Source organism: Lotus japonicus, chromosome 2, assembly GCF_012489685.1.
Source record: "Lotus japonicus ecotype B-129 chromosome 2, LjGifu_v1.2".
Taxonomy (NCBI): domain Eukaryota; kingdom Viridiplantae; phylum Streptophyta; class Magnoliopsida; order Fabales; family Fabaceae; genus Lotus; species Lotus japonicus.
In genome coordinates this window covers 83,257,016-83,273,652 of record NC_080042.1, presented here as the reverse complement: position 1 = coordinate 83,273,652, position 16,637 = coordinate 83,257,016, and the positions used below count along the sequence as shown (strand labels likewise).

At 36.0% G+C, this 16,637-nt stretch overlaps 2 protein-coding genes across 2 annotated transcripts; one reads left to right on the top strand and one right to left on the bottom strand.

Annotated features, from left to right (window-relative positions):
• Nucleotides 1-28: 28 nt before the first annotated feature.
• On the top strand, nucleotides 29-11,026 carry LOC130740375 (protein GRIP). The gene is made up of 22 exons (XM_057592966.1): nucleotides 29-207; nucleotides 458-984; nucleotides 1,276-1,391; nucleotides 1,837-2,006; nucleotides 2,636-2,729; nucleotides 3,337-3,423; nucleotides 3,616-3,696; nucleotides 4,275-4,400; nucleotides 5,139-5,247; nucleotides 5,322-5,401; nucleotides 6,777-6,905; nucleotides 6,994-7,094; nucleotides 7,344-7,477; nucleotides 7,564-7,661; nucleotides 7,764-7,883; nucleotides 8,010-8,037; nucleotides 8,213-8,271; nucleotides 8,619-8,690; nucleotides 8,779-8,826; nucleotides 9,628-9,733; nucleotides 9,852-9,910; nucleotides 10,476-11,026. Exons 2-22 carry the CDS (start codon nucleotides 492-494, stop codon nucleotides 10,590-10,592), a joined length of 2,427 nt encoding a protein of 808 aa, XP_057448949.1. The 5' UTR covers nucleotides 29-207; nucleotides 458-491; the 3' UTR covers nucleotides 10,593-11,026.
• A 2,050-nt stretch (nucleotides 11,027-13,076) lies between these two features.
• On the bottom strand, nucleotides 13,077-14,948 carry LOC130740374 (phosphoserine aminotransferase 2, chloroplastic-like). Its single transcript, XM_057592965.1, has one exon. It carries the CDS (start codon nucleotides 14,890-14,892, stop codon nucleotides 13,618-13,620), a length of 1,275 nt encoding a protein of 424 aa, XP_057448948.1. The 5' UTR covers nucleotides 14,893-14,948; the 3' UTR covers nucleotides 13,077-13,617.
• Nucleotides 14,949-16,637: the final 1,689 nt, after the last annotated feature.

Sequence of the window (16,637 nt, the reverse complement as noted above, 5' to 3'; positions counted from 1 at the left end):
CCGGATCCAAATCCTATTTCCTTGCTCGGAATAAACATGAGCAGAGACGGTGACGGGGCCATTCCGAAACGCCATCGTTTTCTCATCTCCTTCTCCTGCGCGGCGGCGTGAGATCCATTCCGTCACCGGAGATCTCACCTCCACCGGCTCTTCCCGCCTTCAAATCGAACAACCGTTGCCTCCTCCTCCTTCATTCTATACCACAAGGTACGCTCAATCGTTGAACCTTCATTCTTCAATGTACTGGATTCGTCTTAGATTCAAATTCCATTGCATGATGCATCAAATTACACTGAAATTGAGCTCTGTTTTCGAATTTCGATTCTCTCTAGCTGATTATGTTACCTGAGATTGCTTCAATTTTATGGTTATATGCATTTCAAAGTAGATTTGTTTTTTAATGTTCGATTTGATTTGCGGTTCGAGTGGTTTGTGATTGAGAGTTTTGAAATTGCAGCTTATGCTGGTAAGACTTGTGAACCAAGAAGACAATGGCATCAGATGAAGGTGATAATAGTGTTGGAATGACGGAAGTTCATGCGGAAGTTTCAGTTTCGTCTATTCCCGAGGAGGATTTGCGTGATGTGAATCATAAATACAAAGATGGAAGCAATGTAAATCTGATTTTGGAAAATGGCTTCTCTGATGGGAAAGAAGGTCAGGTTGATGATACGCACGATGAGCTTCTACAAATGGCTGTTGACCTTAGATTTCAGAATGAGTTCTTGAAGTCCCAGTTTGAGGGATTTAGCAATGTAAATACTGTACCTAGTGGCTTTAATACAGAGAAAGGAGTCGGTGACAGGGAAGATGGGGAATCCGACATCGTGAAAGAACTCCAGGAAAGGTTAGAATTGTTGAATAAAGAATTTCTAGAAGAAAAACAAACAAGAATTGCGTCCGAAGAGGCTTTGAAGCACCTTCAAGTGGCGTACTCAGAGGCAGAAGCACAAGCCCAAAAACTCTCTGAAAAGCTTGTAGAAGGTCTGGTTATATTTTTGTACATGTATGAAATAGTGAAAGCCGTACATCAATCATGGATGGACAGATTTTATATTATAGATTATGTTACCATTTGTATTCTTACTTGTTTGGGGGCCAGTTTTACACAACGGGAGATCGGATTGCTTTTGCCTCTTAATATCTAAGAATTATATAGATATAAACTATACATTAGTGGTTGCCAAAATCATACAGGCATAAAAGAATTCATATTTTTCTAGAAGGCTTTATCTTCCATAAAATGAATGCATTGTATTACATTTTTTTGTGTAGCTCAAACAAAATTGGAGCAAGAAATAAAAGAACGTGAAGAGAAGTACTCTGAACTTGACTCCAAGTTTAATAGGCTTCACAAACGAGCAAAACAACGTATTCAAGATATTCAAAAGGTGAAAAGTTGCTGTATTATTTTCCGTGTTGTTAATGATTTGGTGTTGACGTTCTTATATTTCCTTGAAGTAGTGCTACTTGCATGATCTATTATCACAAACTGTGGTAACTACTAATCAGGTGGCCCCATTTAAACATCCCCCCCCCCTCCTAAAAAAGTTGTGTGTAGCATAGCCACAATAGTTGTTTGTGTAAATGGGATTACTCTTTTCCTTGCTACATTTTATGATTGAGATTTTTGTAATGCAACTAATCTGTTTGCTTTTAACATAACCCTGAGTGGGTTCTTATATAAAATATAAGCACAAGTCACGCAGTTCTTCTGCAGTGCTTCAAAGAAACCTCTTGAAGAAGCTTACTCTCTTAAGGCAGTTTACTAGATTATTTTATACGTGTTTATATTGAAGTGACTTCACTTTTTTGTTTGGGAAACTTCATTTTCAGGAAAAAGATGATCTTGAGGCACGATTCTCTGAGATCAATGAAACTGCTGAGCGAGCATCATCCCAACAGTCAGCATTGCAACAAGAGTTAGACCGCACAAGGAAACAAGCAAATGAGGCATTGAAAGCCATGGATAGTGACAGGCAACATTTAAGAAGTGAAAACAACAAGTACGTTAACTAATTTCCTTTTCATCACGATGGTTGATAAATACATTCAGTGGTTTGAAACTCGTGTATTGTGTATGTCTGGAGAAGCTATTTTCTGATTATTATGTTTTTACATTATTGGACTGATAATAAGCTAGGCTCATGATAGTAGTTCATTGAAACCTTATGGATATTCACCCTGCAAGGATCAAATCACGACTACCAATACCACCCTTCTTTTGTCCCCTTTCTTCTTTATTCACGTGTAACCAATTGTTCTTCCTTTCTATAAAAACTATGAAATGTGGAGAAACATGTGCATACACAGACACATTGAGTGACGAGTGTGAAAGTTTTTTACTTCTTAGGGGTTGGGTCTCTACTCATGTTCGATGTTAATATGCTTATATGGGAAATTTCATTTTCATATGTTTGCAATGAAAGTTAACTGTTTTTGTTTGAAACATAGCAATGTAACCCCTGATCTTAACTGATTGGGCTATTTTGTTGAAGGTTGCTTTTAAAATCTGCCTCTAGTCTAATGAAACGTTTTTGATGGATCTAAACCAAAACTACATTTATAGAAAAATGAGAATTCAGTGTATTGTATCCAGTTTCTAATTATTAGTTTAAAAATCTGTGTTTACCAGACTTAGAGATACCGTTGAGGATTTACGGCGTTCATTGCAACCTAAAGAGAGTGCTCTCGAGGCAATGCAACTGTCACTTGCAGAAAAGGAACAGGTATAAATGATCCATATATTTAATTGAGGAAGTGCTTATTTGATATAGAACTCATGTATGTTCATTGTGTTTAGTTTTACTGATAACTAATTATGTCTTTGTATCTTGTGACGTTTGCATGTATAACTCAACTCAGCACACTTTTTGTGGCCGTAAACAAAATAATTTATCAAATTAATACTTAGAAAATATATTTTCCCCACTTATTTATGCTGCCTCTGCTCAACCACAGATTTGTATTTAGTGTTTAGGCCAATATATATTACTATGTGTTCTTTTCCTTGTATCGGATGTCCACCTGTTCCTTAAAATGGTTATCTTGGCTGAGCCTTTTCAGATCCTCTTATGAGAAGGGTGTGTTAAGAAGTAACTCTTCTTTATGTTTTTATCTCTTCTTGATTAAAACTATTTTTATGACAAATATCAGATATTTTTCACAGAAATTTGTGATAATTTAAATTCCTGTGCTCTTATTATTGTTGTAACTTTTCTCTGCACTAATAATAGCTTGTCATGTAGCTTGTCTATTACTTTGTTTGCACATCATTTGAAAGTAGCTATATAACTCTGCTCCTTGGATATTTTAAAATAAAATTTCACAATTCAGATGTTGGAAGATATGCGAGGGTTGCTTCAGGCTGCTGATGAAAAAAGGCAAGCTGCACTAGCTGAGCTCTCAGCAAAACATCAAAAGGTAAGTTGTGCATCTTTTAGCATCTTTGGTTGGTGGTATTCTTAGTTTCTTTTAGGTGCCATATCCTTGTGTTTTCTTTCATCCCTCACCAAATTTATTCTTTTACTGAAAAAAGGTTATATTTTGTAATCTGTACTGTGTATTTTGCGTATAGTTATGCTTTGGCTTCAATTCAATGTTTGTTTTCTGCAGAATATAGAAAGTTTAGAGGCTCAACTTAATGATGCATTCTCCGATAGAAGAAAGGCAACTGAATCCATTTCTTCACTGCAGGTGAGTTTTATGATCATGAGCATGACCGTATTTGACATGTTTCAAGGAGGAGGGGGGAGATGCTGCTGAGTTGTAATTGGGTTTCATATGTTTGGGAGGGAGGGTTTGAAGGGCATTGATAACCATATCTTAATAATTATCAAGTATAGCTGTATTTTTTATGCCATGCTTAGCTTCTTTAGTGATTTGCTCTACTTTTAAGGTTGCTAGGGCTTGGTAACCAGACCGTTTATTCGGCCTGGAATTAATCTAACTATGGAGTATGAGCTCCATCAGATGATAGGTTTCGTATTCTTAGACATTCCATGTACCCATTTGTCTGTGTTTTGTGTTTAAGACATGTTTTGTCTTACATGCGTAGTTTAACTTCAATTTAATTTCTTTCTGAAAATTAAATTTAGATTCCTTGGAGTCCTTTTATTGGTGATAATTTAATGATTTGTAATTAGATATTTTTTTTATGTGGATTGATTATCTAGTGCTAATCACTCATACATACATGTAATGCATGAGTTACTGGATATGCCAGAAGTTTCCAGCTGATGGGCTGACCATGCTCAATCCACTAATTCCTCCAGGTTCTAGTTGCAGAGAAAGAATCGAGAATTGCAGAAATGGAGGCAGCATCAACTGGAGAAGCGGCACGACTCAGAGCAGCTGTGGAAAGTGTGAAGGGAGAGCTCTCTCACCTCAAACAAGAGCATGTATGGTTCTGACTTTCAAAATATTTAAATTAGTATTCCACTGTGTGTTGGAGCTCGCTTCCTCCTTTCTTTTCCTAAGCAAGAGTGTTCATTGTGATTTTGTGTTGTTATATCAATATATATACCTACCTGACATACTTTGTGAGTTACTGAGGCAGAACTGTTTGAGGAGCATATTTTCCGTCTATTCTACTCATCAATTTTCACGTCTTAGATAAAACATTTACTTGGAAGCTTCTGGATTTACTATTTACTGATTATAAAGGATTACGTTTATGCAAATATATATAATTTATTAACTTCTCCATTTCATGCTTTGAGATGGAAAAATGATTTTGTTGCTAATTATTTAGGTTGATCTAACCCTTAACAATATGCTTGTAGAATCAGGAACGAGATCACCTGTAATGTGTTGGCTTGTCTGAAGTTAGTTAGGTAACTGAAATGTGTGTGTTAGATGATTAATGATCCTCTATGAATTATCATACTGAAGATGGTCTTCAATTTTTCCATCTGTTAATTCAGTGTCTGTTGTTATAAATGTTCTTTACCTTAAAGAGAATTTTGGTTTCATCCAGTTGGGCTACCTTTAGCTGGAATTGGTTTTTGCTTAGCTGATAAATATGAGTATTTTGAGAGAAATTGGAATTTTCAGAAATTTTGAAGTGTTACTTACTGAACTTGTTGCTGCATACTCTTATTATGTGGTTGCTTTAATCAAAGCTTTGGTGTGCTCAGGAAAAAGAAAGGGAAAGCTGGCAGAGTGCATCTCAAGCACTTAAGGCAAAACTTGAAATTGCCGAGAGCAACTGCATACGTGCCGAAGTTGAAGTTGCCAAAATAAGAAGTACATCTTAATTCTCTTACAATCTTTCTCCTATTCATTGTAAAATGTATTTTTATGATTTTCACGATGGCCAGGTCAATTTGAATCGGAGCTATCTTCACAATCCAGGATCCTCAGTATGAAAGATGCCGAATTGTTGGCTGCGAAGGAAGAGGTTCTAATTAATCTTCCTTTAAAAATTTGCTGCTAGAAAATTGTTGTGCTGATTGTAGCGGGTCTCTTGTATCTTAAGGAATGCCAATAATTTTTTTCCATCTCTGAAGTTGCATAAGAATTATAAAACTGTTAGCTGTCAAAGAAATGTACTTTGAGAAAGAAAACTTTGATGTTAATAATATGTGCACTTACCTGTATACTATAGGACCGCACCAAAGATTGATTTGAGCCACTGTCCTTTTTAACTTTGTCTTGGATGTGCTTACTGAACAAATCTATAGGCCTGTGCTGTGATACATGTTCTTTTTTTAAGATGATATATTCCTAATTGGAGAGTTGAAAAGAAACTGTAAAGGTAGAGATATGAAAACAAGCTTCAAAACTCAAAAGTGCATGACCTTCATTTATATAGAAGTAACACAGAGTATTTAAGTTCAGCTAAAGGCACATTAGTTCTATCTTGGGGGTGAAAATTGGAGACCATATCATTCACTAATCACGTCGTTGAAGTATCTTGATTCCACCATACAAAATAATGGGGAAATGAGATGAGGTGTAAGCCATAGGATTCAAGCGGAGTGGATGTAAGGATAAGTGCTTTGAGTATAATTTATTACAGAAACGTACCACTCAAGTTCGATGGGAATTTTTAATACAGCTATATGAAACATGTAATGTTATATGGAATGAAATGCTGAGCAATAAAAAGCTAATACGAATCAAGCTCAATGTGGTAAAGATGAGAATTTTATGATGGATGAGGTGACACACAAGATACTATGGAGGGCATATCATATGGAGGGCTGTTCAATAGTTAGAAGTAGAAGGAGGACAATAAAAGCTATTGGCCAAATCATTAAGAAGAATCTGGGTTTAATTAGTTTCTCTTCAGACATGATTTACAGAAGAAAATTATTATGTCATTTGATTCATGTAGTTGACCCTACCTTGTGAGAAAAAGGCTTTTGTTCTACTTGTTGTTGGGTATAAGTGCGTTTTCTTAATTTAGAATTTTATGCTGCACAAATTATGTAATGTCATATGGCATCACTGTTGCGTGAGAGAACATTTTCTTAAGCTGTATCTTTTTTCTTTTCTTCTCTGTAATCACAACTTAATATAGTCTGAGAACATTTTTCGTACGCTGTATCTTTTATTACTTCAACGAATCTGATATTTTTATTACTTTATATATCATAACAATATAGCCTTTAATTGACAATTGTTCATGGAAATATGGCTTGACCTCAATCATTATTTTTGAATGTTATTCGATCTGTTCCTTGGCAACATAACATGTGAAGATTAGATGCGTATCGTCAAACTGCATGATGCATGTCTGCTTTATGATGTGGGGTTTTGCATCTCTGCAGATCAGCAGTCTTGAGAGGGAGTTTTCTTCATACAAAGTTCGTGCACATGCACTTCTTCAAAAGAAGGATGCAGACCTGGCTGCAGCTCAAGACTCTGAACAACTCAAAGCTCTTGAGGAAGCTCTGAAAGTACATGCTTCTCATATTCTCAAGAAGAGAAAATAGTTCAATTAATATATATATATTAATCACCAATCGCATTCTCAATTTTCTTTAGGAAGCTGAAAATGAAGTCTTATCAATAACAGAAGAAAGGGATAGAGTTCTTCAAGATCTTCAATCTTCTGCCTCTAATCATGAGAGAGAACTTGCAGAAAGGTGTCATTATTATTAACAAATCTTATTGGGCCTGTATACTTGATATGTCACTTTAAATGCTATACTGATGACAAACATATTGCTGGAAACAAAAGATGAATAACAATTAAATGATTTTGTGAAAAACTAGCTTTATCCCATTGGTTTGTGCTTTACTGCGGGGGCTAAATATTGGATACACTACAATAGTTACCTTTTTTTTTTCCTTTCTGGAGTGAAGCATTAAGGCTCACATTTTATGAATTTCAGAGACACGGCCCTTGAAAATGTCAAGCAACATATAAGGAGCTTAGAAATAAAGCTTGATTCAGCCAGTGCTCAGCACCTAAAAGAGAAAGAGGAATGGGGACTAAGCCTTCAAAATGTAGAAGAAACCTGGAGAAGTAATACTCTCTTGCACTTGGTTAAATAATTGTTTATACTTTCTTTGATTCCCTTACCTATATGAATATGGCATCAAACGTTGCAGTCAGATGCGAGGCGATGAAGGCTGAAAATGAAGCAACTGTTGCAGAAGCTACGCAGAAGGAACTGGAAGAGCTCAAACAGCGATGTAAAAAACTGAAGGTAATCTGCAAATTGTCACCTGTGCTTGGACTTTTTCCTCCCCCCTAATAGTGTTTTTTCCCATCTTTATTATTTTGTGCTAACTGACTCTATAACTTGTAGGAAGAGCATGCTTCATTTCATGATCTTGCTGATAGAATGATTGAGGACAAAGACAGTGAAATATCCAGACTTTTAGATGAAAATAAAAATCTTCGCCAGTCTCTTCAATCAAGGCCAGCAGTATGTTTTTTTATCTTCTTTTATGATATCATGAAAGTTAAGTCATTGGTAATGTTTCATACTGAACATTTTCATGGTCTTGTGTATTTATTCTACTGGTGTCACTATGCTGTCAAATGATCTCAGCTTGATCAAAATGATTATTATAGCACAGGTATTAATTTAATTACAGTATGATAGTATATGTTCTACTTGTAGAGTTTGGTTAAAGTATTTCCTCAAGTGTATGAACACTTGATTGTATTGTTGCCATGCCTATGCTATTTGTTATTAGAAGTCAACTGTCTAGGGGTGATGAGTGACATTTTATCTTCTACTGTTATGTACAGCCTTGCATAAATTGGATTCAACAAACTTAAGTCCCTCAGCTGCAGAGCAACAAATTCTGGTATAGCATTCTTCAGTTCAATTCTTAGCTTAATTTTATTTATATCTGTAAGACATTGTAAAGATATTTAATATTTAAGTATCTAAGAAAGTTGCATATAGAAATTTAGTCAGTTTTGAGAAAGCGAATACAACTGTTTCAGTTGTCCCAATGACAGGACCCTGGATCCTCTATTTTTTTTCCTCTTTTTTTCCGGGGGGAGGGTGTTGTAAGAAATAATGAATCTGGAAGAGAGATTTTTAATTCAGAGTATACAAGACTTTCTTACATGCACTCTCACATCTATTTTAATATATTTTGGAGGATTCATCATTGTATCTTGGTTTTGATATTTGTCATAATTTCAGATTTTGGCTAGACAACAAGCCCAAAGAGAGGAAGAGTTGGCACAGTCACAGCGCCATATTTTAGCACTTCAAGTAAGTCTTTGTCTCCTTAGAGTGTTCATCACTTACACTTACTGCCCCCTTCTTTAATGCTATATATAATATAATACTGCTAATTCAGGATGAAATTGAGGAGCTTGAACGTGAGAATCGTCTCCACAGCCAACAGGTATATGTGTGTGCAAACTGCAAAATTTAATTGTCTTTCATATGAAAGTATGGAATGAATGGCTCAACATTGATTGTTACTTTAACTGCACGACTTATATTCTGGGTTAATTTAAAACTGAAGTTCTAATGTGATTTTATGTTTGTAGATAAAATCACTTGACAAAGAAAGAAAATCAATACCATGGATAGTGTTAATAATAGGTAGACCTGAGGGTCAAATAATGCTGCTACTATTAGGATCAGGATGAATAGCCTAAAGTTGATATGGTGGAAGAGGCAATGAAGTTGAACTTAGATTTAAGGACTTCAATAGTGCTTTGACTGTGTACCTTTTTCAGCAATTGATCTCCTAAACCGAACACTTAATTATGCATCAAAAAACTTATAAACAATCAGATACTTAAATGGAATTCTTAGTTGTGCTCGTTTTCCATGAAATAATTCAGACTTGAATCTGTTTTTGGTCCCTTAAAATTTGACATTTTCTGGAATATCAGTCCCTCTTCCCCCCCCCCCCCCCCCCCATTTTTAGTCTCTTCCAAGGTTCTTTTAGGGACTTAATTTTTTTTGAAGTTACATTACATTAAATCCAAAGAATATAATATTCAGAGATAAAAAATATATTTAAGCCAAATTAAGCAGAAAATGTTCTCATGCTACGTGTTTTTAAAATTTGTGACTATTGAAAAATAAATATTTGAGCATTCTTTGAATTAGTGGTTCAAACTATTTAATTATTATTAAACATCTCAGCATATAACAACCTACGTATATTGATTTCTATATATTATGACTTTAGGAAGCAGTGTTAAAGGCTGAGCTTCGCGACATGGAAAGAGCAAAGAAAAGGGAAGGTGTAGATATGACGTATTTGAAAAATATTATCTTGAAACTTCTTGAGACAGGTATGAATTTCAAAAGATAAATAAATAAATTAAGAGGTCCCTTTTTTTAATCTCCTTGGCATTTTCTAACTAGTATTGAGAAGCAAGTGTAATTAATATGAACATTTTCTTTGATCAGGTGAAGTGGAGGTATTGCTACCAGTTGTTGGGATGCTGCTTCAGTTTAGTCCAGAAGAGGTAATATAATCTTCTACTCTGCATCCCTAGGGCTTTTATTTGGTAGAGATAGGACGGGGAAATTTATTGGGGGAATGCAAAGTAAAGAGGTGACAGACATCTCCTGAATTAAATTTGAGAGTTTTTATTAGACATCACTTTGAAGTCATTTTAAGTTGCAAAAATCATTTGACCAAGACTGAATATCCTCCAATGAGATGTAGGCAACTAGGCTCATCAATTGGCACTATAGTGAAGTAATCCTTATGTTTTAACTTTTAAACACGTTTTCTGTATACCAAGACTTTCAAATATATGTTGAGGCATTTAATTGGATGGTAAATTTTTTGCTCAAAACAGTGCTTCAAAAAGTTTTGCTGTCATACAACTCTTTTGTCTTTGGTCTTCCCATAATTTTCCTGATATTATCTTTAACAAGATGTCCTTCAGAAGAATCAAAAGCTGTTACTTAATTATTTTTACGTTGCAGCAATTTCTTAGTGCCTAATTGAGTGTGAATTATATCTATTCCAAAAGTTATGTACACGAATGAAACTGAAATTCTGAAAATTGATTGCAAGTGCAGATGCAGAAGTGTCAACAGACATATCGTAACACAGCAGATGTTCCGCCGACTCCAAGTCCAACAAGTGATGCTTCAGGATCTGGCCTATCTCTTTTCTCAAGGTTCCCATTTTCATAATCGTGTAAATCGGAATGCTGGAGAATTCTTTTGCTGATGTTCTTCTATCTTCCATCTCGAGTGTAGTATGTTAATTTACTTACTGTTACTAAGAAAGCAGATTTGTATCTGTAAATTAAATTAAGGGGGGGGGGGGGGGGGGGGGAGGTGATCGTAGGTGGGTTACAAGTTTCAACAGCAACTGTTCAGTTGTAGTGTTTGGAAGGCTATATAAGCTGGAAAGAAACATTAAAGATACTATACAACAAATATCACAACAGGGTGGGAGAAGTCACAGGGTGTTCTGCCTTTTATCTGGTTGAGGGACAACAATATAATTCATTTTTTACCATTGTCGAAGAGTTTTGCTAGAAAACTGTAACATATTTTATATGTATATGAATTTCCAATTTGGCAAGGCCAGAGGAATGAAAGTTCTCCTTTTGGTTCCATAATTGTAAATCATAACAATGGTTTTTCAGTATTTTCATGTAGTTTTGTTGTTTCATTCATTCGTTAGAATTTTCATACGGGCATATGGCTTGGATCCTCTCTGCTGACATGAGCACTTAAGAGATATCAGCCGTGCAAAATATTGTAGGAGGAAAATATTTAACATTTTAAACAACTGAGGTCTTACTCTAGTAGTCATGTCATTGGAGATGATCCATTTCCAAAGTGGTGTATTAGCAGGACATAGAAGGGGAAACAAACTTAAATAATCATACCAAGAGAGTAGAGATCTCACATAGGGGGGAAGTGAACCCCATCGAAGGGGGAGAAGCCCTTTTGATAGTAAGTGGTTATTGTGCTATTCCCTGCTAGATTATTCTTTAAAAAGTATGTTTGTTTTTAGATTTAACCCCTTGAAAGTTATAGTGTCACTTTAGATGATAAAATAAGCTATTATAATTGTTCATTGAGAAAACAATGAGTGGGATTTAAAGAACATTATAATTTATTATGCATGTACAAGTATAGAATCAGGTTCAGAACCATCGACAATAGTTGTAATGACTTATTTCCTCACTTTAGTAGAGTTAAATCTTTTGTTTCTTGGTCACAATATACAACGTTGATAAACCAAAGGAAGGGAAGCTACAAAACAAAAGAAAAGCTACATAAAAACAAATCTGTGTTTTTTTTTTTTTTTTGTCAATAAACACAATTCACACTAGACAAGATTTGAACACTTTTGAATGCAAAACGGGCTTATATTTGTTTGTATGATTGTATCACATGCTAGGGAATTAGATTTCCCACTCTCTGTTTTAGATTTCCCACCCCATTTAAAAGTGGGGAAAAACCAATATTGCCCCTCCGTGTTTTAGTCCGAAACTTCAACCTTCGGATCAGTACGAAACTTCATCCTTCGGATTAGTAGGAAACTTCAACTTCCGAACACCTCTGACAGATTCTACCACCTTTTTCAGCACCATTACTCCATAGCCTCACCTACCTCACCACCATTATGGCCTGCATAAACTCCTCAACCACCCAACCACCCCCCATTTATGGCTGAACACACTGTTTGGATTGGTCCTCGTGTTATTACCAACTTTGATTTAACAGACATAACAGAAAGATTGATAATATGATTCATGTTTGTAATGTTGTAACCATGTCTGTAACCATATTATTAGCAAGAATATTTTCCTTCAGTATTGTAACGAGGTCTGTTTGTCCCATATTATTGTCACTGCATTTTCACGTTTCTGTCTTTGTGACAGTATCTGGTTTGAAAGATCCGAATCTTGAAGTTTCATATTAATCCGGTTTTTCAACTCTCGGACGTCTAAAAAAGGGGGGTGGTAAATTTAATTATGAAGCAGTCCGAAACTTATAGTCCTGGATTGATCCGAAACTTAAAGTCCTGGATTGATCCGAAACTTAAAGTCCTGGATAGATTCGAAACTTAAAGTCCTGGATAACTCTTACCAAGCAGCAGAATGCAGTAAGTTAAGACCAAACCAAAAGGCATATTCATCAATTACAATCTCAACCACCACCACAATTACAAACCAAACATTTCAACCCAACAATTCGTTAGGCAAGTCCTCCAAGACGGCCACGACACCGATCATGTTATTTTAACTGTAACTAAAGAATCCGAACTTTTAACTCTCGGACTAGTCCAGAACATCAACCTCTGGACTGGTATGGAGGTTTAAGTCCCGGAGGGTAGTCCCGGCATTTTTTTAAAAAGGCTAGGGTGGCAATTCTAAAACAGGGGTGGGAAATCTAATTCCCCACATGCTAGCTAGTTGGGACCCGTCTCTCTTCCTCTTATTTTATAATTTTTTTTTGAAATGACTTATTTTTTAATTTAATCAAAAGTAGTTTGTGTTGCAATTTGCTACTTCTCAAAACTAAATGCAGATGGTAATTGCATGGTATTGGCAGCAAGCTGACACTAAAAAGAGCCGCCAAGTTGGAAATTGGAATCACTAGAATAATAAAAATAAACAATTACTACAAGACTACAGAAGCATAGAACACAGAATATCAAGTCCACTGAAAATTCTTATTGATTCAATGCATACCTTACAGGCTTACACAGAATACATGTCCTTCCTCCAACCTTACTAGTGTATGCCAAGCTATTTCTAGTTTGTGCAGAATTTACCACAGTAGTTCAAAGTTCAATCCATACAAACTTGAGGCATAGAGATATATCAATAACTAGAACCTAAACTACTTCACTTCTAGTCTAGTCGACAATGGTAAAGAGTGCAACCCAATTTGAATATCAAACATGGGAATAAAATGTGAAAAAAGGAGACAGGCAACAAAACTAAAGAAAGCAAAAACTGACCCAGAGTCACAGACTATTGAATTATGGTGACACAATAAAAGCTAGTGTAATAGTTCAATGCACTAGGTTTCATGCAATCAAGCAGACATAGTGTGTGTTTGAAAATCCTCCTACAATTGATTCTAAAGCCAGAATCAATTCTAAGAAGAAGTTTATGTAAGTAGCTTCTAGATATTAGAATTGATTTCAAGAAAACAAAAGCTGATCCAAACATTCAAATAGCGTGCGGAACTAGGCGTGCTTGGCCTGGAAATCCTTCATGAAAGCCACCAACTTCTCAACTCCAGCCAAAGGCATGGCATTGTAAATGGAAGCTCTCATGCCACCCACAGACCTATGCCCCTTGAGCTGGACCATCTTTTCCTTAGCAGCCTCCTTGATGAACTCTGCCTCCAACTCTGCCTTCTCCAAAGTGAATGGCACATTCATCAAAGACCTCACAGACTTCTCCACAGGGCACCTATAAAAACCACTGCTCTCATCAATTGCATTGTAGAGAAGCTCACCTTTCTTCTTATTCTTCTTCTCAACCTCCTTCAAACCCCCTTGCTCCAACAAGTCCTCAAACACCAAACCACACATGTAAATCCCATAACAAGGAGGGGTATTGTAAAGGGAATTGTTGTCATCATGAATCTTGTAATCAAACATCACAGGAGTCACACCCTGAGCATTCCCAATCAAATCCTTCCTGATGATCACAATGGTGACACCAGATGGCCCAACATTCTTCTGGGCCCCAGCATAGATAACACCAAATCTAGACACATCCACAGGCTTGGAGCAAAAATTTGAAGACATGTCACCAACCAAGATCCCACTTGCATTCTTAGGAGTAGGATAATCCTTAAACTCAACCCCATGAATTGTCTCATTGGCACAAATATGCAAAAACCTAGCATCTGGGTTCTGTTCCAATTCATCAAAACATGGAATCTTTGTGTATTTCTCAGATTTCCCAGACCAAATCACCTTGGGTTTGGAATACTTCTGAGCCTCCTTGAAGGCCTTGTCACCCCACGACCCGGTAACGATGTAATCCACGGCGTCGTTAGCGGCGCAGAGGTTGAGCGGCACGGCGGCGAATTGGGAGGTAGCGCCGCCCTGGAGGAAGAGGACGGAATATTCCGGCGGGATCTGCAAGAGGGTACGCAGATCCGATTCAGCTTTTTGGATTATGGAGAGAAACTCTTTTCCTCTGTGGCTCATCTCCATGACGCTCATGCCGGATCCACGCCAGTTGTAGAGCTCCGACTGGGCCTTGAGGAGGACGTTCTCCGGGAGGGTGGCGGGGCCGGCGGCGAAGTTGAAGACCCGATCTGAGGATTGGGTTTGGTGGGTCGGGTGGGGCTCTAACTGGGTGGCGCATTTGATGGAGATGGGTTTGAAGGAGGTGGTGGAGCGGAAGGTGGTGGTGGTGGTGGTGGTGGGGTGGTTGTTGAAGAGGTTGTTGGTGGTGGTTTTGAGATAGGTGTGAGGTGAAGTTGCGGCCATTGACATGCTCATGATGAAGCTCGTGAGAGAGAGAGAGAGAGAGAGAGATGTTTGAATGAAGCGCAAAGATCTGAGTCTCATGTAGCTTTCATTTATATTGGGTGTGTTTGGTAGTGCTTGAAATTAGACACATTGTGGAAATTGAAAAGTTAGAATAATGATTCATGAACCACTGAATAGTAAAACACCCTTAAACACCCATTTTTCCTACGGATTTGGCCAAATAATACACTGAACTAACCACCTAAATACACAATACACTGAACTAACCACCTAAATACACAATACACTGAACTAACCACCTAAATACACATGTGTATTTAGGTGGTTAGTTCAGTGTATTATTTGGCCAAATCCGTAGGAAAAATGGGTGTTTAAGGGTGTTTTACTATTCAGTGGTTCATGAATCATTATTCAAAAAGTTATAGTGTTAAACCGTAGTCTCTTCGTTCCTATTTAACTGTCATGTTAAGAAAGAGAAGAAACACACATATTAAGGAGTGCAATTAATTTTGTTACTTTTCATAAAAGTATTATTTGATTTTCTATTTCACCCTTTAAAATGTATATTATATTTCCTCATTTATTGTTCATGCAAGGATATTTCTTGGAAAAACGTCATTTAATGCTCTCTTGAAACTCTAAGTTGCTAGATATATAGGAACAATTTTTTTTCTTCAAAGTTGACCGTTAATAAGGAACGGAGGGAGTATTAATCATTCACTAACCGTCTAAGACAATTTTATTTATCATCGAATAATAGTTAAAGTGTTATATAGGTTGGGAAGGAAGAGATTCATGGATCACCTCTGAAAGACCGTAATTTATCTCAGGGTGACATAACACTAAATGAGACTTAAAATAAACTTCAAAATGATATATTTTTACCTAAAAAAATATTTTTTTATTAAAACTTTTGACGGAAAAATAATTTTTTATTTATGGGATGGAGTATTTTATTTATTAATTTTTTTTACATCAACATAACTTTTTATGTCGTCTATTCAGTTTTCCATAAAAATTTATTCAATTAATTAATCAGGGAATTGAGGAAACTAAACGTTTGTCAGACTAGTCAAACGTGAGATGAAGTTATCATGTGATTGAATATTTTTTTTTTCATGAATATTTGTTCACTTTTTATGTCATCTATTCAGTTTCCAATAGACTTATCACATGATTGAAAAATCGTTTTTACTTAATATTTTTTTACTTAAAGTCTTTGCTTGGGTCACATAAACTCTGGGTAGGCCCTGATTTATCTTTCTGGTATAAATTAGAAGACAATGAGTCATGCGGTAAAATTGTACACTCATTTGGAATTACGAAAGGCTAAGGTTAATAATTATTATATTGCTAAGTAAGTTCTTCAAAACTTTAGAAAAAAATATTAAAAATTGAATAGTAGATTTGTAATTAAAAAAAATTGGTAAAAGGAATGATTTCTCATTGTACTTCTTTATCTCATATCTCCGCAATTGGGATGGTTTTTTTTATCAATTTTTCCGTTTTTATTAGATTGATCGGGTTTCCAAGGATTAGCTTAAGTGATAAGAGTTAGTAGATATAAGAGTTGGGTGAGATGAAGGGTGAATGACGCAGAATTCAAATCCTGAAAAGGGATTAATTTACTGACATTGCTAACAACTAACATTTTTCTATAAAAAAAAATAGATTCATCGGTGCAATCAAACCTTATTTGTGTTTATTATGTCATACTTTTTCAAGTATAGAAAGTTTACAAGTTGAATTCTAAG

Coding starts and splice junctions, on each gene's coding strand:
- LOC130740375 (XM_057592966.1), top strand. CDS start 492: ATGGCATCAGATGAAGGTGATAATAGTGTTGGAATGACGGAAGTTCAT. Junction 3,697..4,274: donor AATCCATTTCTTCACTGCAG/GTGAGTTTTATG, acceptor TAATTCCTCCAG/GTTCTAGTTGCAGAGAAAGA. Junction 8,827..9,627: donor ATCGTCTCCACAGCCAACAG/GTATATGTGTGT, acceptor TTATGACTTTAG/GAAGCAGTGTTAAAGGCTGA.
- LOC130740374 (XM_057592965.1), bottom strand. CDS start 14,892: ATGAGCATGTCAATGGCCGCAACTTCACCTCACACCTATCTCAAAACC.